At 40.1% G+C, this 21,873-nt stretch overlaps 1 protein-coding gene across 3 annotated transcripts in view; it reads right to left on the reverse strand.

Annotated features, from left to right (window-relative positions):
* Positions 1 to 20,721, reverse strand: part of RGS7 (regulator of G protein signaling 7) — a 568,234-nt gene extending 547,513 nt beyond the window's left edge. Inside the window, exons 1-2 of one of the 3 annotated variants that reach the window (XM_017953401.3) lie at positions 20,381 to 20,721; positions 19,178 to 19,304 (exon numbers count right to left, since the gene is read on the reverse strand). In XM_017953401.3, coding sequence (XP_017808890.1) covers positions 19,178 to 19,255 — 78 coding nt within the window. In that variant the 5' untranslated portion in view covers positions 19,256 to 19,304; positions 20,381 to 20,721. The remainder of the gene's footprint in view (positions 1 to 19,177; positions 19,305 to 20,380) is intronic. The other 2 variants (XM_017953404.2, XM_017953406.2) reach the window with 2 other exon arrangements.
* Positions 20,722 to 21,873: the final 1,152 nt, after the last annotated feature.

Consider the following 21,873-nt stretch of genomic DNA (forward strand, 5'->3'; position numbering starts at 1 on the left):
CAGAAACTGTTTTCTTTCTTAGAATTATATAAATGATTAACCCTGTAATCTTCAATGTTATTTATTATCATTTTTAATGTAAAGAAGTGGAAGTTTTGTGGAGGGAAAATAAAACGCCTTATTGCTTGTATAATGTTTTAACATTTATGAAGCAATTGTATGTAACTCATCACAGTTGTCACAATAATTCTCTGGAATAGGATATTCCTGGCACCTTCATACGTGAAGATAAAGAGGCTCAGAGAGTTTAAAAGACTCAATCAAGTTCACAAAGCCACAGACTGGTTGCTCACTGCCTTAAACACATGGGCTTCAGATTCCATATTCCAACCCAGTAGGGAAGTAGCTTGGTACAGCTTAGAGTAAAACAAGATGTGGAGTTAGGCAGGCTGGACTTCAAATCTTGACACCACCATTTTCCATCTGTGTGATCTTGGGCAAAATCCTTACACTTTCTAGGCCTCGTTTTCCTCATTTGTAGCACGGAGAGATGACACTCACCTTACTGGACTGTTACGAAAATCAAACAAAATAAAATCTGCCATCAGATGGGTTCTCAAAACATTTATCTTCCCTTTTCTACCATTCTGTACTCCATTGTTCATGCCTCTTGTCCTTGTACCATCCTTAGTTCAAGCACACTCATTTTGTTTCTTGCCCTGTCTCGAACGGCCTCTCCAGTTGAACAACCAGAAGTTGGACAGTCGTTTAGTGCACAGTATGTTCTACCAGAGTATAGTGCTGTAGCAAGAATTAGACCCCACACAATTGGGAAATCAGGGAATCACCGCAGTCCAACGTGGAAGCCCCAGTGGTTCCTGCACAATTTTTCTTGGCATACTGTATGTCGTGCCACCAAGACACAGCAGCTGAACACAAAACACACACAGCTAGGAGGATGGACAAGTCACGCAGAGATACAGTACTGAACACGCTGCCCGTTATACCACGCTCTTCCTCTTGGCTCCATCTTGCTAAATGCACGGTTTCAAAAGTATTTACTGCACATTTCAATGCACAAAACAAACAAGCAAACACTCAAGAAGGAGCCAGAACCATTTTATACTAAGCCTGTCACTGCTCCTCCACCTGCAAATTCTGGTGCCAACGCCCCTCTGACTTCGTTTTCATAATTCAGGCAACTCAGTACTTCCATACATACTCTTCCGCCAACCTACCTTCGCCTTCAATTTCAAAGGTAAACTCTTTTATTCACTAGATTATTTATTTGTAGGGACACTAACATGTTCTTATAATTGTGCTAGTATTTCTCATAAGCTCACTATTGTTTTGGTTAGTGCTTAATTATAACGTTAAATGTTTTGAGTGTTTAAAGTGTTTTGAGTGATCTGTTCCAATTCTATTTTCCTCAAAACGTCAGTTATTTTTAGTGAGTGATTTTTCAGAATGTGAGATTTTAAAAAGGAATACATGCATTATGTGATGGTAGAAATGCTCATATTTTGCTTTGTTGTGTGGATATCTTTTATATATTGAGGCACCACAAATTGATGTGCTTATTTGACTCTGTTAAAATCCAGCTCAGGAGGAACTCGTCTCCATGGTTAAGAATGTACAATTTCCACCAAAGATAGTACCAAGGGGAGAAATTCATACTGCTCTTCATAAATATGCTAAACCAAATGATTCTAAACATCAAATAGTGTCTCCAATACAGGATTGAAATAAATCTATCCAGTACCGGCCTGTCTCTACAACTTTAAGCAGCTTTTGCTTTATTATGTAAAAGCATTCCATTTTTAAATCAGCTAAACTTCCAAGCAAGCAAAGACATTACAAGAAAAGCTTCTTCAGCTACAGAACCTGTCACATGAGGAACCAATTTCCAGGGTAAGAAAATAAGCTCAAATATTTTTTAAAAAAATGTTTCCTCTTACCCCTAGCATACTGAGCTGGCAGTATAATGAATCAGAACATTTTCATTTGCATTTATTCTTTGACATGGGCAAATGACAACCTTTCCAGGCTTTCACTGGAGGAAAATGGCAATTTTAAAAACTTGAATAACTATCCTATTAATTCTATGAGGTTGTTATAAGATATATATACAGTATATTATATACAAATATATGTTTATATCTTATATATTATATATACTGGAAATTGCTTGTAAATCTGTTTGTCCTTCAATCTCGAGATTGTGCAGTAGTCTGATAAAGAATATATTATCATCATCACTGATTCTTTATCCCCAGTTGCTTTTAGTAAATTGCCTTGCACATAATAATTTTTTTTAAGTTCTGGGATACACATGTAGGATGTGCAGATTTGTTACCCAGGTGAATGTGTGCCACGGTGGTTTGCTGCACCTATCAACCCATCACCTAGGTATTAAGCCCAGTGTGCATTAGCTATTTATCCTGATGCTCTCTCTCCCCCAACCCCAACAGGCCCCAGTGTGTGTTGTTCCCCTCTCTGTGTCCATGTGTTCTCATTGTTCAGTCCCACTTATAAGTGAGAACATGCACTTATAACATGTTTAGTTTTCTGTTCCTGTGTTAGTTTGCTGAGATTGATGGCTTCCAGCTCTGTCCATGCCCCTGCAAAGGACATGATCTCATTCATTTTGAAGGCTGCGTAGTATTCCATGGTGTATACATACCACATTTTCTTTATCCAGTCTATCACTGATGGGCATTTGGGTTGATTCCATGTCTTTGCTACTGTGAATAGGCCTTGCATACAATAATTATTCGATAAATGTTTGCTACATTAAATTGAACCATATGCATAATTAATCAAAGTCAGAGTCTCGCTGTTAAGTTGTTTAAAGGAAACATGAAAACCCATGATGCAATAAATACTTTTCAGTTGTTAAAGGAAATTTATTTCTAGAGAGCAAATAGATTGTTCTTAAAAGGCACTGGATATGGATGCTGAACTGGTTAAAATTCGTTTTGGATGCAAGTGACAGAAAATACAGATTGTAATATCTTAAAGAAAATATAAGCAATTTTTCTGTAGCAAAGAAGTTTATGTAGGCAGGTCAGGTATGGTGACCCTGTAATCATCAGGGACCATTGTTGTTCTACCATCGTAAACTCTCAGCTTTTATATCCTGGCCAAGATGATTGCATTCTAGCCAGCAAAAAATACAAAAGAAAAAAAAAAAAAAGAAAGGTGCATGCCTTTTTTTTAAGAGCACTTTCTGATTATTACATTCCAGCTGTTCACATCCTATTGGCTGGAATATATCATCTTTCCATGCTTAGCTGTGTAGGAGCCTAGGAGATATAATCTTTATTCTGATGGCCATGTGCCTAGATAAATGGTGAGTGCCATTACTACAGAAAAAGAGGAAAAAAATACCAAGGACAGAAAGGTTTATCACAGTTTTATAAATTGACAGTGAGCTTTGAGTCAAATCAATACAGAGCAAGTAAATTAATTTGTTTCTAATAAACTTTCAGGGCAAGACCATCACATGTGTTTTAAGGATGTAGATAATTCTAGTTAATGAGGAGAGTTAGAACCTATTTCCAACAGATAAACTGCGCTTGTTGGAATCCATTCAAATTTCCATCCCTAATGATCTGTACTAAAACTTAACACTAAGCCACACCACATCGATTAAAAGAAATATTATGAAAAGAATGCATAACTGCCTAAGATTTCAGGTGAAAGGAGAGAGCTAGTTGAAATCATCTTTTCACACAAAACTAAGTGAATGGTAACTTTTCTGGTTATAATCAAACACATCTCTCTTCTTATCCTCAGAATAGAGGGAATGCTGTGTACTCACTGATGCTGTCCAAACTTAAGTGCATTGGGAATAAAAGGATGGGGAGACTAAACAAAGCCAAAGAAAGAAAATATACTAAAATAATTCTGAAAGCATCTGGGATATTCCTTAAAGCATTTATAAGATTCTTCAGGAGCTATGGGTAGCTTCCCCCATCCGAAAACTCCAAAAGCAGTTATTTCATAGATCTAAAACAACTAAAACCGAATTTATTTTCACTGTACTCTTATCGTAATATTTTTCTTAATTAAGCTTCATCACTATCATCACCCAAAAGGGTCAATTATTGAGGTTTCATTCAAACTAAAACCCTGAAAGCTAAGGATGGAAAGATAAGAATAAGCAAAAGGTAGGAGAAACATTCAAATGGAAAGAAGATAAAAGAAAAATAAATTAGAAGAAAAAGAAAACAGTAGATAGTGACTCAGGGAAGTAGAGGCTGAATTTGGAGGAAAATAGAAGTAAGAAAGTAAAGGAGAGAGAGATGAAGCCAAGAGCAAAAGCACTAGTGACAGAAGGGGTTACACGCAAAGAGAACGAAAGGCAAAGAGGCTATTTTAGCAGGGAGTTGGAAATCCTCTTACAGGACTGGGACTGCCATGAAGGTCTCTGAAATGGGGGGCACCCTCTAGGCACATTATTCAGCAGGAGAAACTGTATTCAAATGTAACCATCATCTGGAGGACATCAAGCCCTATTTTTATGCGATCCTGATTTTCCATATTAAAACGCAAAAGCTCATGGAGGTATTCCACCCCAGTTACACAATCACGAAATGGTAGAAACGGTTGGGTTTCTTCTGTCATCGAATTTAATCCTTACAACATCATTGTGAAGCAGAAAGTATTATCCCTGCTTCCCATGGAGGCTGAGAGAGAGAAACTGACTTGTCCAAGATTATCTTGAACAATGTGAGTCCCAGGTCTGCAACTTACTCGGTATGTTGTGGAGAAGTCACGGAGCCTCCATAAAAGTCATCTATAAAGTGAAAATAATTAATAACAAGTCCACAGGTTTTCATATATAAATGGGAATATATATATATACATAGATGTAAAATACTTGGTAAAATGAAAAACATAATTTGTCCTATTTACTAAAACTAAAATGTTCAGTGTGAAAAGCTATACGGAGTTTACCTGCTTCTTGTCCTTTAAACTATTAAGACAGAAAATGGTGGAAAAGGGGAAGGAGAAGATGGAAAAGGAAGGAAGAAAGGAAGTAAAAGGGAAGGAAGGAGAAAGGGAAAGAGAGAGAAAGAGAGGAAGACAGGGAAACAGACAAACCCAGTAACAATGGCTAACACTGTGTATTTATTGTGTGCCAGGTCCTGTACTAAGCCTTTGCTCATTTAATCACCATAGTAACTCTAAGGCAGGTACTGTTATTATCCCAGTTTGCAAATAGGGAAAGTGAGCCTTCAAGAGGTTTAGTAACTTGACCAATTCATACAGCTGGTTAGTGAGAGAGCCTGGATTCAAATATTCATATCCACACAGGTACAAGTAGATACTCTTCAACTCTTTGTTTGTTTGTTTTTCTTTTTTTTCTCTTGAGACAGGGTCTCACTCTGTCACCCAGGCTAGAATGCAGTGGTGCAATCTCAGCTCACTGCAACTTCCACCACCCGGGTTCAAGCAATTCTTCTGCTTCAGAACCCTCCCAAGTAGCTGAAATTACAGGCACGTACCACCACGCCCGTCTAATTTTGTATTTTTTGTAAAGATGTGGCTTCACCATGTTGGCCAGGCTGGTCTCAAACTCCTGACCTCAAGTGATCTGCCCGCCCCAGCCTTCCAAAGTGCTGGGATTACAGGTATAAGCCACCACACCTGGTCTCTGGTACTCTTCAATTCTTATACTACCTGGATATTAGTCAGCTAGAAATAACAGTCCTATGGGAAAGAGGAAATATAAAAATCTCACTATAAAAGCAGGAATAGGAAAACATTAGGCCCATCAGCACACCAGCAGCTAAAAATATTATCCCTAGCCAGAGATTTAGCACATGTTATTTTAATGTCCAGTGGCAATGAAGGAGATCTCAGTAAATGAGAGTAACATTAGTTACCCTGATAAGGTCAAATGGGTGTTGCAAGAAGGGAAAAAACCTCCATGAGATTATTTCAATTGCTAATGAAATTGCATATCAGCCTTTGGAGCTGAGTTCATCTTTCCTCAGTGGATAGTGAGCTAATAAGCAAATGTAAAAAGCAATTACAAAATTTACAAAGACTTTAAAGACCTCCCCATGATCAAAAAGCTAGCTCAGAAATTTCAACAAAAATGTCAACAGAGTTTTGGATAGACAGAAATCTTAGTGGTTGTACGGTCCATAGACCAAAGCCCTTCCTAACTGCAGACAATCCGACCTGCCTTTAGAAGTTGATAGATTGTCCAAAGAATATATATAAATGCCAATGAGCACTTGAAAAAATGCTCCATCATTAGGGAAATGTGAATCAAAATCACAATGAGATACCACTTCACATCCATTAGGATGACTATTACCAAAGAAACAGAAAATAGCAAGTGTTGGTGAGCATGTGGAGAAATCAGAACCTCTGTGTACTGCTGGTGGAGATGTCAAACAGTGCAGCCACTGGAGAACACGGTATGGCAGTTCCTCAAAAAATTAAAAGTACAAGCTGGGCGCGGTGGCTCACGCCTGTAATCCCAGCACTTTGGGAGGCCAAGGCAGGCGGATCACAAGGTCAGGAGATAGAGACCATCCTGGCTAACACAGTGAAACCCCATCTCTATTAAAAATACAAAAAATTAGCTGGGCGTGGTGGCGGGCGCCTGCAGTCCCAGCTATTCGGGAGGCTGAGGCAGGAGAATGGCATGAACCTGGGAGGCGGAGCTTGCAGTGAGCCAAGACCGTGCCACTGCACTCCAGCCTGGGCCACAGAGCGAGACTCTGTCTCAAAAAAGTAAATAAATAAAATAAAATAAAAATTAAAAGTACAATTACCAGGTGATCCAGCAATCCCACTTTTGGGTGTACACCAAAAGAACCGACAGCAGAGACTCAACATAGACATTTGCACGTCCATATTCACTGCACTATTATATACAATAGTCAAGGGTAGAAGTATCCCAACTGCCCTTTGTTAAATGAATAAACAAAATGCAGTAAATACATTCAAAGGAATATTATTCAGCCTTTAAAAAGGAAAAAATTCTGGCACATGTTACAACATGGATGAACCTTGAGGATGTTATGCTAGGGAAATAAGCCAGAATAAAAGAAGAAATACTGCATATTTCTGCTTATTTGAGGTACCTAGAGCAGTTTAATTCATAGGGACAGAAAGTCAAATGGTGATTGCAATGAGGATGGTAGGGGAATGGGAAATTACTGTCCAACAGGTACAGAGTTTCAGATTGGGAAGATTAAGTTCTGGAGATGGATGATGATAATGGTCGCACAAGTATGTGAAGTATACTTAATGTCATTGAACTGTGCACTTATATATAGCTAAAATGGTACATCTTATGATATATATTTTTACCACAATAGAAAAACAAAAAAAGAAAAAGTAAAGAACAACAGACTTCTTTGTGTAAATATGAAAAAAAAATTAAAGCACATTGAGTAAGATGTGTCACTAACCTAAGGACCCAAGACAAATCATAGAGTATTTTTATTTACCTTTTTATATAACTTTACCTTCTTTAAAAGTGCCTTACGTACATACTAAAAAAATTTATATCCTAAATGATATATGGCATTTGCTTCAAAATAATCAACTGGGGCATAGAGGAAGTGGGGAAGCAGAAATGAAACAAGATTTACTTGTGGTGAATCATTGTTGACACCATGTGATAGATGTATGGAAGTTCTTTATATTCTTTTCTCCACTCTTGTATTTGTTTGAACTATGTCACAATGAAAAATTTTAAATACTGCTTTATATTTACCATATAAAACGGTTTTGAACAAAATATCAAGCCACTGAAGAGCAGCAAATTCTAAAATAAGATGAAGAAACTTTTTAAAAGAAAATATTCCTTAGATGTTATCACTTCCATTTGTAGGGAAATCCATGTCCCTTTTCTGGACAATTATAATGAACAGTTAATATACACTGAAGAAATGTTACTTATACAAGCTTTACATGCACTGTTCACGTAATACTAACAATATCCCATTTTACAGATGTGGAAACTCAGACTCAAAGAGGTAAAGTAACTGGATTCATGTTAAGTGCATTTTAATCCAGACAGTCTGGCTACAAGCCCTTCAGCTTAACAAGTACATTTCTTGAATTACAAGGGTATTTTTTTCTTCTTTCTTGCTAGCCAGTTTCGATAGCCTCAACAATCCTGAGTTGTCAGAATTAGAAAAGCCTGATTGAGAACCCATGAAAAGAGAGATTTTGTTTTTTAAGGGATATGATCAATACCTTTGCCTCATCTGTCACAGTAAATCCCTGAGGAGTTTCAACATGAGCTTAGCTCAATTTAGTTCATTCACTAAGCACCTGCTAAGTGTCAGAGGCTGTTAAACCTTGGGTACTGTGCTACGTACTCAGATACCCAGAGGAATATAAATTATTCTATTATAAAGACGCATTCATGCGAATGTTCACTGCAGCACTGTTCACAATAACAAAGACATGGAAATAACCTAAATGCCCATTAATAACAGATTGGATAAAGAAAAATGTGGTATATACATACCATGGAACACTATGCAGCCACAACAAAGAACAAGATCATGTCTTTTGTGGGAACATGGAAGTAGCTGGAAGCCATTATCCTCAGCACACTAATGCAGCAACAGAAAACCAAACAGTGTATATTCTTACTTGTAAGTGGGAGTTAAATGATGAGAACACATGGACACATAGAAGGGAACAACACACATTGAGGCTGATCGGAGGGTGGAGGATGGGAGAGAGGAGAGGATCAGGAAAAGTAACTATTGGGTTATAACTATGCTTAATAACTGAGTGATGAAATAATCTGTACAACAAAATCTGTACAACAAACCCCCATGACATGGGTTTACCTATATATCAAACCTGCACATGTGCCCCAGAACCTAAAATAAAAGTTTAAAAAGGTAGACAGTGAACTACGCCATGATACTGTATTGAAAACTAAAGTATAATCATGAAGGTGGAATACCAGAATTCCGTGAGAAGAGTTTTTATAAAGGTACAAACGAAAATATTAACGATTGTATATTTATCCGGAAATACCTACATTTCTTAATGCCTATTTTTCTATTATAAAAGTGAGTAAAATGAATATTGCTCCTACTTAAAAGATAAATTGAATTAGAGACCTAATGAAATATAAACTGCAAGGCCTGGCATGGCATCTTGGGGAAGAAAAAATTCCAAATTCCAATTTCCAAATCAAAGAAGCAACAAATGACAATAAAAAATTTAATACTTAAGGCCAGGCACGTTGACTCATACCTGTAATCCCAGCACTTTGGGAGGCCGAGGTGGGCAGATTACGAGGTCAGGAGACCTATGCTGGCCAACATGGTGAAACCCCGTATCTACTAAAATATAAAAAATTAGGCAGGCATGGTGGTGCACGCCTGTAACCCCAGCTACTTGGGAGGCTGAGGCAGGAGAATCACTTGAACCCAGGAGGCAGATATTGCAGTGAGCCGAGATTGTGCCACTGCACTCCAGCCTGGCAACGGAGCGAGACTCCATCTCAAAAATAAAAGAAAATAAATACTTAAATGTTTCTATTTTTCAACTTGCAGAGTTTGAATACAAATGTAAAACATACTTAAAATACGTGTTTCTATTACATTATGTGCTATCAGAGAGCAATAAAAATAAAATGTGATAAAAAAAGAACTGCCAACAGAAAATGGAGGTTAACGTAATATTTATTTTAGAAACCAGAAAACCAAAAATAAATAACTTATATCAGTCAGTTCTTCCTCTTTCATGGCATTAATCACCCTGTGATGAGTTGCTTGACATCTGTGTTTGCCATGGTAAACTAAGCCCCGTGATGGCTCAGACCTGTCTGCACCGTCCGAAACTCTATCATCAGTGCTTACCATATACATAGCTACCCCATACACAGCCAAGGCCAAATGCATATGTAATGAATGGACTTCAATTCTGAATGTCCTGTCCATTCATTCATTTATCTAGAGAGCAACACAGTAAAGAGGCAAGAGTAGGAACTTTGGACCAGGCATTCATTCACTATTTTATTCATTCATTCATGCATCTATGCAACCAATATTTGAGGACACCTATTTTGTGCCATTGTTCTAGGTCCTGAGACACTGCAGTGAAAAACAGGTGTTTCCAGCCTCATATAGCTCGACAGTTCTCCCACTAATCTTGGGAAGTCATTCAGTCTGCATAAGTTGGTTTTCAGCTGTTTTTTTTTTTGTTTTTTTTAGAAAAACAGAATACTAATAACCAATATGGAAGATTATTTTAAAGAAAACAAGTCATATACAAAATGGACCTGGCACATGGTAAGTAAGCACTCAATAATTAACAATCAATCAAAAGCCTAAAAACAAAATATCAAATATAAAATTTAGAACCAGTGACAAATGACATTGATTTCCAGAGCAAATGCACCTAGAAAAGTTCAAAGAGAAAAAACATTGTAATAATATTAATTATGTGTTAATAGCCATATTAGTATGAATCTGTTCTCTCTATATGGTATCCAATTTCTTCAAAATCCTTTGGTGTACACCATCTTAAGTATTAACAACGAAAAATGTCCATAGATTTCTGTACTAGAGAAAAAAATTTCTACGAAACCAGTTTGGCTGACATGGAGAGCTTTTGTGGACAATGAAGGTCATGTAGATTTGTATTGTTCTTGACATCTTCTAGCAATGAGTAAATGGGGGAAATCATGTCAGCTGGGCTTCTAAATGACCTACAGCCATGGGGACACACAGCAAGCAGAGGACGACTTGGTCAGGAAGCATTTTGCAAAGATGGCTTTTGCAAGGACACTTAGGGAGGTTGAGACACATGCCCAGGCTTACGTAGCTACTCAGGGGTGGGGTCAGAATTCACATCCAGCTCTTCTGACTCAGAGTCCTTTGACCCTTCATGACTACTACCTCCGCATGGGCTATCGTCCTCCTTTAGAAGTTCAGATACATAGGTAACAGAAGGGAGCTTATAAAAAATAGATTCCTTTTATACCTCAATTTAAAATTCTCAGAAAGAGTTCTAAACACTTTAAATCCCTTTTACCCAGAAGCTTCCGGTTTTTGCTCAGTCTTGTTAGGAATTGGAGTGGCTGTGATACATCTCTGAGATGCTATGAAATAGAGATGAATTGAAATACTTTCAACATCAGCAAATCATCTGAGGCCCCATAAACACCCTGCACAGTACATTCATGGTACATGCAGGCCTTTGTCTTACTGAAAGACAACCTATGTCATCTGATGTTAGGAGAGCCACTCACTTCAGACCACTGAAAGTTTCAAAAAAAGAGAAAAAAAGTCATAAACCAAGTAAATATTCAGTGTCATTTACCATGATATCTACCATTTCCTTACGAGGCCATGGTCTGTGGTCTTCCTTTAAAACTTTTGTTGTATTCTCTCAAAAAAAAAAAAATCATTTGTTGAGCTCTACTCTGTTTTAAGCACTGTATGCAATTGTTAAGCTAAGTATAGCATATTTTTTTTGTCTCTCTTTTTGGACTTGATGCTATTTGTTCAAACTCCTTTACTTCCTATCACTGTGCTATCCAATCCAATGGCCACTAGCCACCAAGACTATTTACAGTTAGATTTGAATTAACTAAAAGTAAATATAATTTAAAATCCAGGTCCTCAATAACACTCACCACATTTCAGGTGTTCAGTTACCACACGTGGCGGGTGGCTACTATATTAGGCAGTGCGCACATAGAACATTTCTGTCATGATAGAAAGTTCTATTGGACTGCATCGCCATAGGGCATCAAATCTAGGACTTCCATCTAAGATCAGATATGAACAGAATGACCACCAGAATAGGTCAGACTAAGTTCCCAATCTTATCATTCCTGGGTTCCAAGAGCTAAACTACAGGTCAGAGGACAAAAGCATCTAATCTATTTAGAGTGGTTGACTAGACATCCTGGTATAATCCACGATGTCCGTGAAGCAACCAGGATGCTGATTATTCACTGACACTAAATTACAAACACAAAGTCTTAGTGAATTTATTGACAGAGAAAGAAAGAGAGGCCACAGAAAGATAAATACATAAAGACCTGAATTCAAGCTGTGTGACTTCAGGTAAATCGTGTTACTTCTCTGATCCTAAATTTCATAATCTGCAAAATGAAAAAGTAGATAAACTCTGAGTTTCCTTTCACCTCTGAAATTCCCGGATTCTAAGGCTTTATATAGCTTGCATAATATCCAAGGAACTGTGCAGACTTCCAAGATATATAAGACAAGACTCCAAAGACTTTCCCATTAATGAGTAGAGGAAGCTAGCTACATAGGACTAAACAATATAAGACAGGACATTGTAAGTATCATAAAAATGGTATTACCAACGCATCCTACAGAATCTCCCTCTTTATTCCACCAGAAAAAAAATGACTGGAGGTAGTGAAAACATTCACTTTTCTTTCATTATCAAAAAATATGGTAGCATATGGTACCACACCTGGCACGTACCTGATGTTTAACAATTTTTGTTATATAATAGTAATAAGATAATAATAATAATAATATTAATTATACCAGCAGTCATTTATTGGAAACCTAATATAGATTAGGTTCTATGCAAGACACTTTCCCCAGGCTATCCCATTTGAGCATCAAACAGCCCTATGAAGAAAAGATTAAAACATTTTTTATGTTTCATCACTTTATAGATTTTTAAAAAACTGCAGAGAAAGGAGTTAGGTCGCCAAACCACAGCCACACAACTAAAGAGTGGCAGAGCTGAGATTTCAAACCAAGACTTCCCAATTCTAGTACACATGCTTCCTCCATTTCCACCCATTGTCTCCTTAAGAAAACTTTTACTTGTTAATCACCAGAAAGGATCAGAGATAAGAAGGCTCTCAAACTTTTTGGGAACCCAGCTAATTTCATAAAATTGCCATTTCTTACATATTTTTTCCAGAAGACAAAATAACAATTTATCTTTCTAGATAGGCCACTCGGCCAAAATATTTTCTAGTCGAGACCAGGTGGCAATTTCAATGGAGCTAGAATTGAGTTCATGATTGTCTGTTAGTGTTCCAAGGTCCTGAGACTTTTGTCAATTAGACACAAGACAAAAGGGCATTAAAAAGAAGCCGAGTTACATTTGCATTGCTGTGGGCAAACGGCAGAAAGAAGCGGGCCTTTGCTTCCTAAGGAACTGGGCACCCACTCTATCATTTACAATCATTTTATAATTAGGTTGATATTTAGTAGGATAGAAGCCTGCGTAACCCTCACATCCATAAGCCTCCTTATCACTGTCATGAAGTGGAAAGCAAGGGCCAATTATTTGTGCTGCTTGTTTTCCACAATCCTGCTTTCAAAGAGACTTAACATTAAAGTCACTAAACTGTCCAAATTCAAAATATTTCCACGTTCTCTGCAGTGATCACATTCTGTCACCCACACTTCCTAAAAATACTCCGCTTTCCATCACTCACTAGAACCACAGAGGCTATTAGAAGGTAATAAAATCCCTCGAGGACTTCTCTTCTGCACATTCGCACTTTCCTCTGATCAATTAGATTCAGGGAGATTGGAAGTGGGAAACAAAAGAAATAAAATTCAGGCCACAAATCCTTATCGTAATCCCACAAATAGCACTGACGAACAACAACTGGTGAGGAAAGAGCTCATGGAAGACTCTCCGGCTCCAAACTCAATTATTACGCAAAATGCATCATTAAATTATTACTCATAAAATCCTTCTATCTACTTCTCATCAAGAAATATCATCATGGAAATATCAATGATGGTCCTATCTTATCTCAGGGCACACGTCAGTATTAGTATCACTGAGGAAAAAACAGGTCTGAATATGTTTAGGGTAGACAACATCACTTGGTCCAGAAAGTTTCTTTCAAATAATCTGATTTACAAAAGACACTCCATTTAAAAGTTTTTCAAAAATGGCAAGATACTTCTCTCAGTGCCTGCCTCCCATCTGAGCCCTTAATTTAGAAATCTGAGGGCTTAAAAGGACCATGCCTTTCATAATGATCTTTTACACACATTCCTTCCTTTTCTAGGGGGTCTTTGTCTTGTTGTCCCTTGTACATATTCCTCACTCTGCTAACATGTAGTAAACCCAGACGGATTAAGACTACTAAGGTTCAAAAATATTAAAGATCAACTTAGGCACGGTGGTCCATGCCTATAATCTCAGCTACTCAGAAGGCTAAAGCAGGAGGATCACTTGAGCCCAAGAGTTCAAGACCAACCTGGCCAATATAATGAGAACCCATCTAAAAAAAAAAAAAAAAAAAAAAAAAGGGTCAAAGATTATTTTTCACAACCGGGATTTAGGGGAGAAATATCGACACCCTTAGGGCTGACCAGATGGGCAGTACTGCACTGACAAATCCACTGAGTTAATGTAGAAAATGTCAGCTAGCTCAACGCTGAGAGACTACTAATGTCTGTGGCCCAGTCTCTTCCAAAGAAGAAATCAAGTCACTCCTCTTTCTGGCAAGTAGGTCTCCTCTCACAGAACAGGCTGACTTCAGAAGTAGCTTTCAAAGACAATGCTTAGGTCGAGTCAATCAGCATTTAAGTACTCTTCCTGGTTGGGTGATAGCTCTCACTGGGCCTTCATATAAGAAAAGCCAGTGGTCTCGCCTTGGTCTTCAAGAATGGAGCAGTCACGGCTGGGTGCTGTGGCTCACATCTGTAATCTCAGCAGTATGGGAGGCTGAGGGAGGAGGATCACTTGAGCCCCGGAGTTCAAGACCACCCTGGGCAGCATAGTGAGACCCCATCTCTAGAAAAAAACAAAAAAATTAGCCAAGCATCATGGCACCCACCTGTAGTCCCAGCTACTCAGGAGGCTGAGGTGGGAAGATAGCTTGAGCCTAGGAGTTCAAGGTTAAAGTGAGCTATGATTGCACCACTGCACTCCAGCCTGGCCAACAGAGCAAGACCCTGGGGGAAAAAAAAAAAAAAAAAAAAACAGAATGGAGCCACCTTAACCCTAAAATAATAACCTTTTGCCACTACCACCATATGATACCATATTTGAAAGATTTATTCAGGTACCTGAGCTTCACAGGTAACAAGGCTGTCATCTCTTCTCTTCCCCAAAAAGCATTGTTTCCTCCTTTATGACTAAATAAACAGTGCAAATTATGTCTTCAACTTTAAGTCAGGTTTGAAAAGAAAAAAATGAAAACAAACAAATGCAAAGCAAGCGACCATATAAGGATGAAGAGACAGGAGAGGAGAATGGAGGAGAGAAGGGGAGTAGGAGAAAGGTAAGGGGAAGAAGGAGATGGGGGAGGAACAGTGAACTTGGTAAGTTTGCTATTTCCAAAACCATGTTTACTGCAGTAAGATAATGAATGAGGAAAACATTTTCATTTTCTTTTCTGACAGCTTGAGCATAAATGATTGCTGCAATAATATCAGAAATTATTGGGCATTTTGAGGAGTCTTACGAGTGAGAAGCCAGCAATCCAGCCAGTTTGAAGCTCTGGCTTCAAGGTGCCCTAGAAATTTTGTTTTTCAAATGCAGGAATGTCAGCTGCTGGACTGAAAGTGATGTATACTGTCTAGTGGACAGCATGTTGGCCAGACACCAAATTTGGAGTGTCTCTCCCTGTACTCAGTTGTTCTTTACAGCCAGTGCTGCCCCCACAAAGGAGAGTTTTGTCCAAAGCCGACCAAAAATGGGGGTATTGTTTAAGATCCATCAACACCAAATAACACTGAGTTCTGACTTATCACCTCTAAAGATTCTTCAAGAAGTTGATCTGAGTCCAGCACCTCTTGGAGCTAGTTGGGTCTCTTTTTCCCAAGGCGGTTGATGACTTCTAGTTCTAATCTAGTTAGGGGCCTGTCTGAAGGAGGCCTAAGAAGTGCCAGGAATAAAAGCAGTCAAGCCACAAGATTTTATGTGCTTTTAAATGAGACGTCCTCAAGTACATAAAACAACATAACCATTGTAATTTAATCACCTGCTTATGAAAAGACAGCCCTCTAAATAGAAGAACTGAGAAGGCAAATGCTTTGGCTATATGGATTTTTAGAATGTGTCTCTGACATCAGATGAACTCTATTGAGACTCCCTATATTACGCCAAAAACCTACCAGCCAACATCCAAGACTGACTTGCAAGTAGCAACCCTAATTGGGATCATGAAGCAGCATTACCATCACCTGTGCCCTTCAATAGGGTGACATCCACTCTACCTTAACAGTCAGAGTTTTATCCACTGTACATTTTTTCCATAAGATTCCTATGAACTTCTCCATGGAAAACAGATCCCTGGAATTTTTCCGTGATTTGGAGGAACTCCTGTAATTTGTATGAGGATAGCAATAATGAGAGAGAGATCAAACAAACACAAGAAATTTACACATCCCAGCTTTTCTGTGTTTTCCACTTTGGAAACCAATAGCCTATGGAGATAAAATGGAAAGAGCACATACATATCTTGAGTGTTTGTAAATCCTCAGAGTCGTACACAATAAGTAAACAGGAGGTGTCATGAGGAGGCAAAACACCACGAATGCTCCCAGTTCAGAACACACTTTCAAGAATGATGCTTCAATAGTGAAGTAGAAGGGAAAATGGGCATGAGTCGATAGAACAGCAATTTCTCTATCCTTTCTCTCCACTGTTACTAAGCAATGTCCTATTGGAACTGAAGTTTTTTTCTAAGTCTTTGATTGACTTCCTGACTAATAAGCATTGTAATCTAGTGTTTATTCTTTTATGAAGGCGGAGCAGTTGAAATATCCTAACACACATATTCAACCAACACCCCACTCCAATTATTTTGTTGTTCTTCACATTGAAATTTGGCCTCTACTGAGAAGATATTGAATGGAAAGCCCATATAAGACAGAAAAAATAGAAGCATAATGGACACATGAAATATGTGATGTCCCAATCTACGTCTACACACAGATATAGACAATTTGACCTGATAACTAGCAAATGATAAGCAAGGACACTGTGTCTCTTTACACATTATCTGATATTATTTATATATTATTATTTCTATCACAAAGAAAAACAAAAAACAAATGCTCAGAGAAGACAAGAATAGACAGACAATCCATAGGTAAGCATTAAGAGTAAAATTTACTGAAAGGAGTTATTTTTTCCAATAATGATTTATCAGGAAAATCTTTCTTTGAAAAGTAAGTTATATGTGGTCACTAATCCTAAGCAAGGAGCTAATAAAAGAAGGGAAAATGAGTAGCACAAGCAGTTCTAAGCTTAATCAACAAAATAATCATGCTTTTAAAAAATGAGGTAGTACATTCTCTTCCTGAAATCATTACAGTCTGTTAACTTAAAAGTAAAATCAATGGCGATTTGATGCTATACAACACAGTATAGAGTAAACCCAAAATCACCAATGTGAGGCTCAGATACACTAAACAGTCAAATAACTATTTCTAAAATCCCTGTCTTCTTATTTTATTTGTTCTCAAAATAACTAACTGACTGACACACACGGGTTGCTGCATATTTAGTTTATTTCTAATGAAGATAACTATTAGGTGTCCAATCTACTCAGTCCTTAATCTTTTAAAGGGAAACAGAGAGGGAATACAATTGTTTAGTCTAACGGAAATAGCTTACTACTATATTTTTCCAACCAATATTTTTCCAACCAAAAGTCTAACTCTTCACATTGTATACACCCATAAGATAGAATTCAAAATTCTCACAGCTTGCATATTACAATATTCAGAGTTTTACCAAAAATACAAAATATTATGACATTTAAAACCACCCAACTCCCCCCAAAATATTTCTTCTCAAAACCAACTCTAAATAGAATAGACAAGTATCCAATTAATTCAATTAACTTAAAAATACAATACTAGTAATTTAAACTCAAGTGGATTATTTTCCTGATTTACGCACTTGGAATGCTTTAAGACTAACATAGACAACTAGGTTCTGATTTCTCTTCCCCATCATACTGTTTTATCTCACACACATGTAAATGCATTCATAAGTACACAATATAGTACTGTTTGCCAACGCTAGAGAATAACAGCTAGCATTGTACCAGGACGCCTGTGCATCTGTCCGTTAAAGCCATAGCAATATTCCCTCAAACACATATTCATCACTACCTTTTAATGATTCTGGGCTACACGGATGAAAAGTTTTGATTTAGTGCAGGTTAAAGTAGGACACAGTCTTTCATCTTTATTCATAATCAGTTCTGATCCTCTTACTGAAAAAGAGATAAATGCAAACATCTTGAACTCTTCAATGGGCTTCTCTCAAATTAAAACCTTTAACAATTTTGGGGTGTTTCAAAGTATGACTTCCTTTTTACCATGTGAGTGTTAACCAAAGAAATATTGCCCAATGAGCACTCCAGATAATATACTTTAAAAAATCATTTATAAAATGCAATAAAAATGATTGGTGCAGAAGAATACTGCATCCTTAATTTTAGTAAGATTGTTGATGATAACCAGAGTGAAGTTGCCTAAGCAACCACTCGAAAGCACATGCAATATTTAAATGCACCTTTATTATGGTTGCTCAATGTCTAAAAGTTTGTTGCCGGTAGCATTGCTATTAAACGTATAAGGCTGCCAAACATATATGTGGCCAAAAAAAAAAAAAAAAAAAGCAACTCTGCAAGATAAATATTATTTAATGATTTAACAGGTATATGGCACTAGAATATAAATACCCATAAATACCCCAAATCATAAAAGTAACAGAAAGTAAAAAATAATTTAGGCTAAGACAAAAAAAGACTAGAATTGACTAGTCAAGAACAAAATTATTAAACCACATACATTTACACAGACACATTCTCTCTCTTGCCACAAAACTGCAAAGTGGTCTATTTTTATTTCTAAAATGTGATACGCTTATGCAATTATTATAACCTAAATGTTTAGAGGTGAGTATAAGAAAAAGCTTCTAAAATTATTCTGGATGCTACTAAATCATGTGTATAACAACCAAAATATCTGGAATGCCCAAATTTGCTGTTATTGCTCATGACAGAATAATCTATGCAAAACCAGCAGGGAACATGGGAGGAGGCCTTATTTACTTCAACGTGTTTCTCCACGTATGCATCACTGGAGAATGTCAGATCACTTTCACGTATACAGTACGTAATCACTGATGATTTGGGGAATCCACAAGGCCACAAAGTTGATACATACTCTGATCTAGAGGGGGAAAATCATCGAGAAAGCCAGAAGTTTCCCGTTTTCCAAGAAACTGAAGACATTCTTACCTTTCTGTACACCAGCATGTTAGGTGATTCATCGGCCACCCCGTTGCTGGTCTGCCCGTAATTATTCCCCTGGGCCATGTCGCTCAAAACTTGGTCCGCTCTCAGATACGAGAATTCTCAGTGTGTCCTGCAAAGGGTTAGAGAGACTTCAGTGAGATCCCAGTGGTGGTGCTTAGGGGACTCCCCTGATTCATCGTCATCATTCACAACACCCACCCCACATGGCGCGTTCTTACAAACTGGGGCTGGCTGGAGAAAGTGACACAGGACATGGATTTTTTCAAAAATTAGTTGACACCTCTAATACCCTCAAGGAATTATAAGAAATTACAATCTTCCAGGTAGAAATAGCCATTTGGTTATCGTTTGAGCTGACTTCATTTTCTGGATACTCATTTTGAGAAGTGTTTGATGCTCACCCTAACAACTCATCGGTAGCATTTCCCTAGGACAGAGTTCTCTTCTCTCCCAATACTTGCACCTGCACTTAGTGATGTTTTCCCCAAAGGGTGGAAAGGCAACACCTGGGGGGCGGGAGGGGGAGCGGGGCAGCACACTTTCTCCCAGGTATCTGTCTAGTGTCCCCACCTGCAGCGCATCAGAGAGGCCCATTCCCGGTGTCATTCTCCAGCACATGGTTTCCTCTCTATTCCCCCGGGTCTCCCACACAGAGCCAGAGTATGTGCTTCGCCTACTTTCACCTGCCTGCGCTGCCAGCCACCGGCTGCTCTCCTTTCTCCCCACTTCGCTTCGGAAGTCCGGAGGTAATCCTGCCTAATTTTTTTGCAAGAAGACACCAGAACATGTCCCGGCAACAAGAACTAGTGGGAGGTCAAGCCTTCAGGCCATTTTACCCGGGTCACTGTGGGTAAAAGTCTAACTGCAGAAGCCTCCAGAGCAACCAGCCAAAGAGGAGAAAACAGGCAAGCCCAGCTCCCCTTGCTCGCTCTCACAGCAGCAGCAAATGGCAGGCGAGCCTGTGCCCCGCGCCGCGGCGGCCGCCGGAGCCGGGCAGCAGTTTCAGCACCGTGGACCGCGGGGTGCGCGCTGCGCCGGTAGCCCAGCCCCGGCGCGGGGCTCCCGGGGGCGGCCGCCTTGCGCCAGCCGACGCTCCCGCTGCGCAGAGCGAGGGCTGGGTGCGGGCCGGGGGCCGGGAGGGCTCTGGGTGGCGCTGCCTCCTCCCCGCCCGCCTCCCCTATTTACCTCCTCCGCCAAGGTCACGGCCCCGCGGCGTCTCCCCTCCCGGGCGGGCTGGGTGCAGGCGGTGTCAGCTGGCGGCAAGCGGAGCAGCGAGGCAGGGCAGCTTCATCACACTCGCGGCGGATGCGGATTCCGCGCCGCCCCGGCTCTCGCTGCTCAGGCGACCGCCACCCTCGCCTCGCCGCCGCCCGTGCACAGGCGGCTCCGGCAGCCGCCACTCGCGCCCGCTCCCCTGGGCCGCCTCGCTGGCTCGCTCCCTCCTCCGCTTCTTCTCCCGGGGACTGGGACCAGCCGAGCGCGCGCGGGAGTCGAGACGCCCGGCCCGTGCGCGCGACTGGGAGGAGGGAGGAGGGGACAGTCACGTGGGACAGGGGCGTCCGAAGGTGCCGGCTCGGATGGGCTCGGCTCGGCCACCGCCACACCGCCCGGGCCTCCCGGGCCTCCCCGGCCTCCCCGCCCTCGCGCCCCTCGGGAGGCTGTAGTCCTGCCCCCGGCGCGGCCAGCCCGCCCTCCCGCACACCCCGCCCGCCCGCCCGCGCGTGTGTACGTGCGCCAGAGGCCTGGAGAGACCGGAGTTTAACGCCCAGTGTAAGCCGGAAAGGGAGAAAGGCTTTGCGATGGATGGGAGGGTGGTAGGTGGGTGGGTGGTCTAGTGAATGGTTGGACGGATGGACGGACGGATGAATGGATGAATGGAGCCCCGTGCAACCCAAGGTTTCATCACGTGCCTAACGACTCCGCTGAAAGTCCCAGGGAAGCAGATGATTTATTATTATTATTATTATTATTCTCAAATAACAGAGTAGATATTGAGACATCCTAGGAGTGAAGGAAATAGCCAGGACCAAATGAATCATTCATCCCCGTTTGCCTGCGGCTTTCACAGCTTCTTCCTAAGTTGGAGAAATGGGAAACGATTTGAAAGCTGCCAACCGGAGGTGAAAATCTTGCCACTTGTGAAACTGAAGGAACATCCCCAAGGCCCAGCTTCTCCTTTTCACAGAAGGTGCTCAGAGGAACTTTCCTCTTGCCCACTGCCCTCATCCTCTAGCAAGTTTCAAAGAGGTTCCGAGGTGCTGATCCTCCTAGCTATAGTCTTCGTATTGCTGCCACAAATTCTTCTGTAAGGATTAGAATGACATGAAGGAGACAAACCACTTTTGCCTCGGTGGTAGTAAAGCAACCTGCGCCTCTGACTTTCAGGGGAAGGGCTGGGCAGCTGTCAGTCTAGTTTTCCTTCCTCTGCTGGGCCAGCTGTGGAGGAGACGGAGGGACAGAGGGAGAAGATAATCAAGGTCAGCTGTCAAGCTAGTTTTTCTTCCTCTGCTGGGCCAGGTGTGGAGGAGAGGGAGGGACAGAAGGAGAAGATAATCAAGGTCAGCCTTTCCTGACCCCTTGGTGTAAGCAGAGTAGACCTTATTGGAGATGAACACTTCTACGCAAACAGGGGTCCATGTGGACCAATGTATTACCCCAGCCCCATGCAGGTCTTGTCA

Source organism: Papio anubis, chromosome 1 (assembly GCF_008728515.1).
Source record: "Papio anubis isolate 15944 chromosome 1, Panubis1.0, whole genome shotgun sequence".
Taxonomy (NCBI): Eukaryota; Metazoa; Chordata; class Mammalia; order Primates; family Cercopithecidae; genus Papio; species Papio anubis.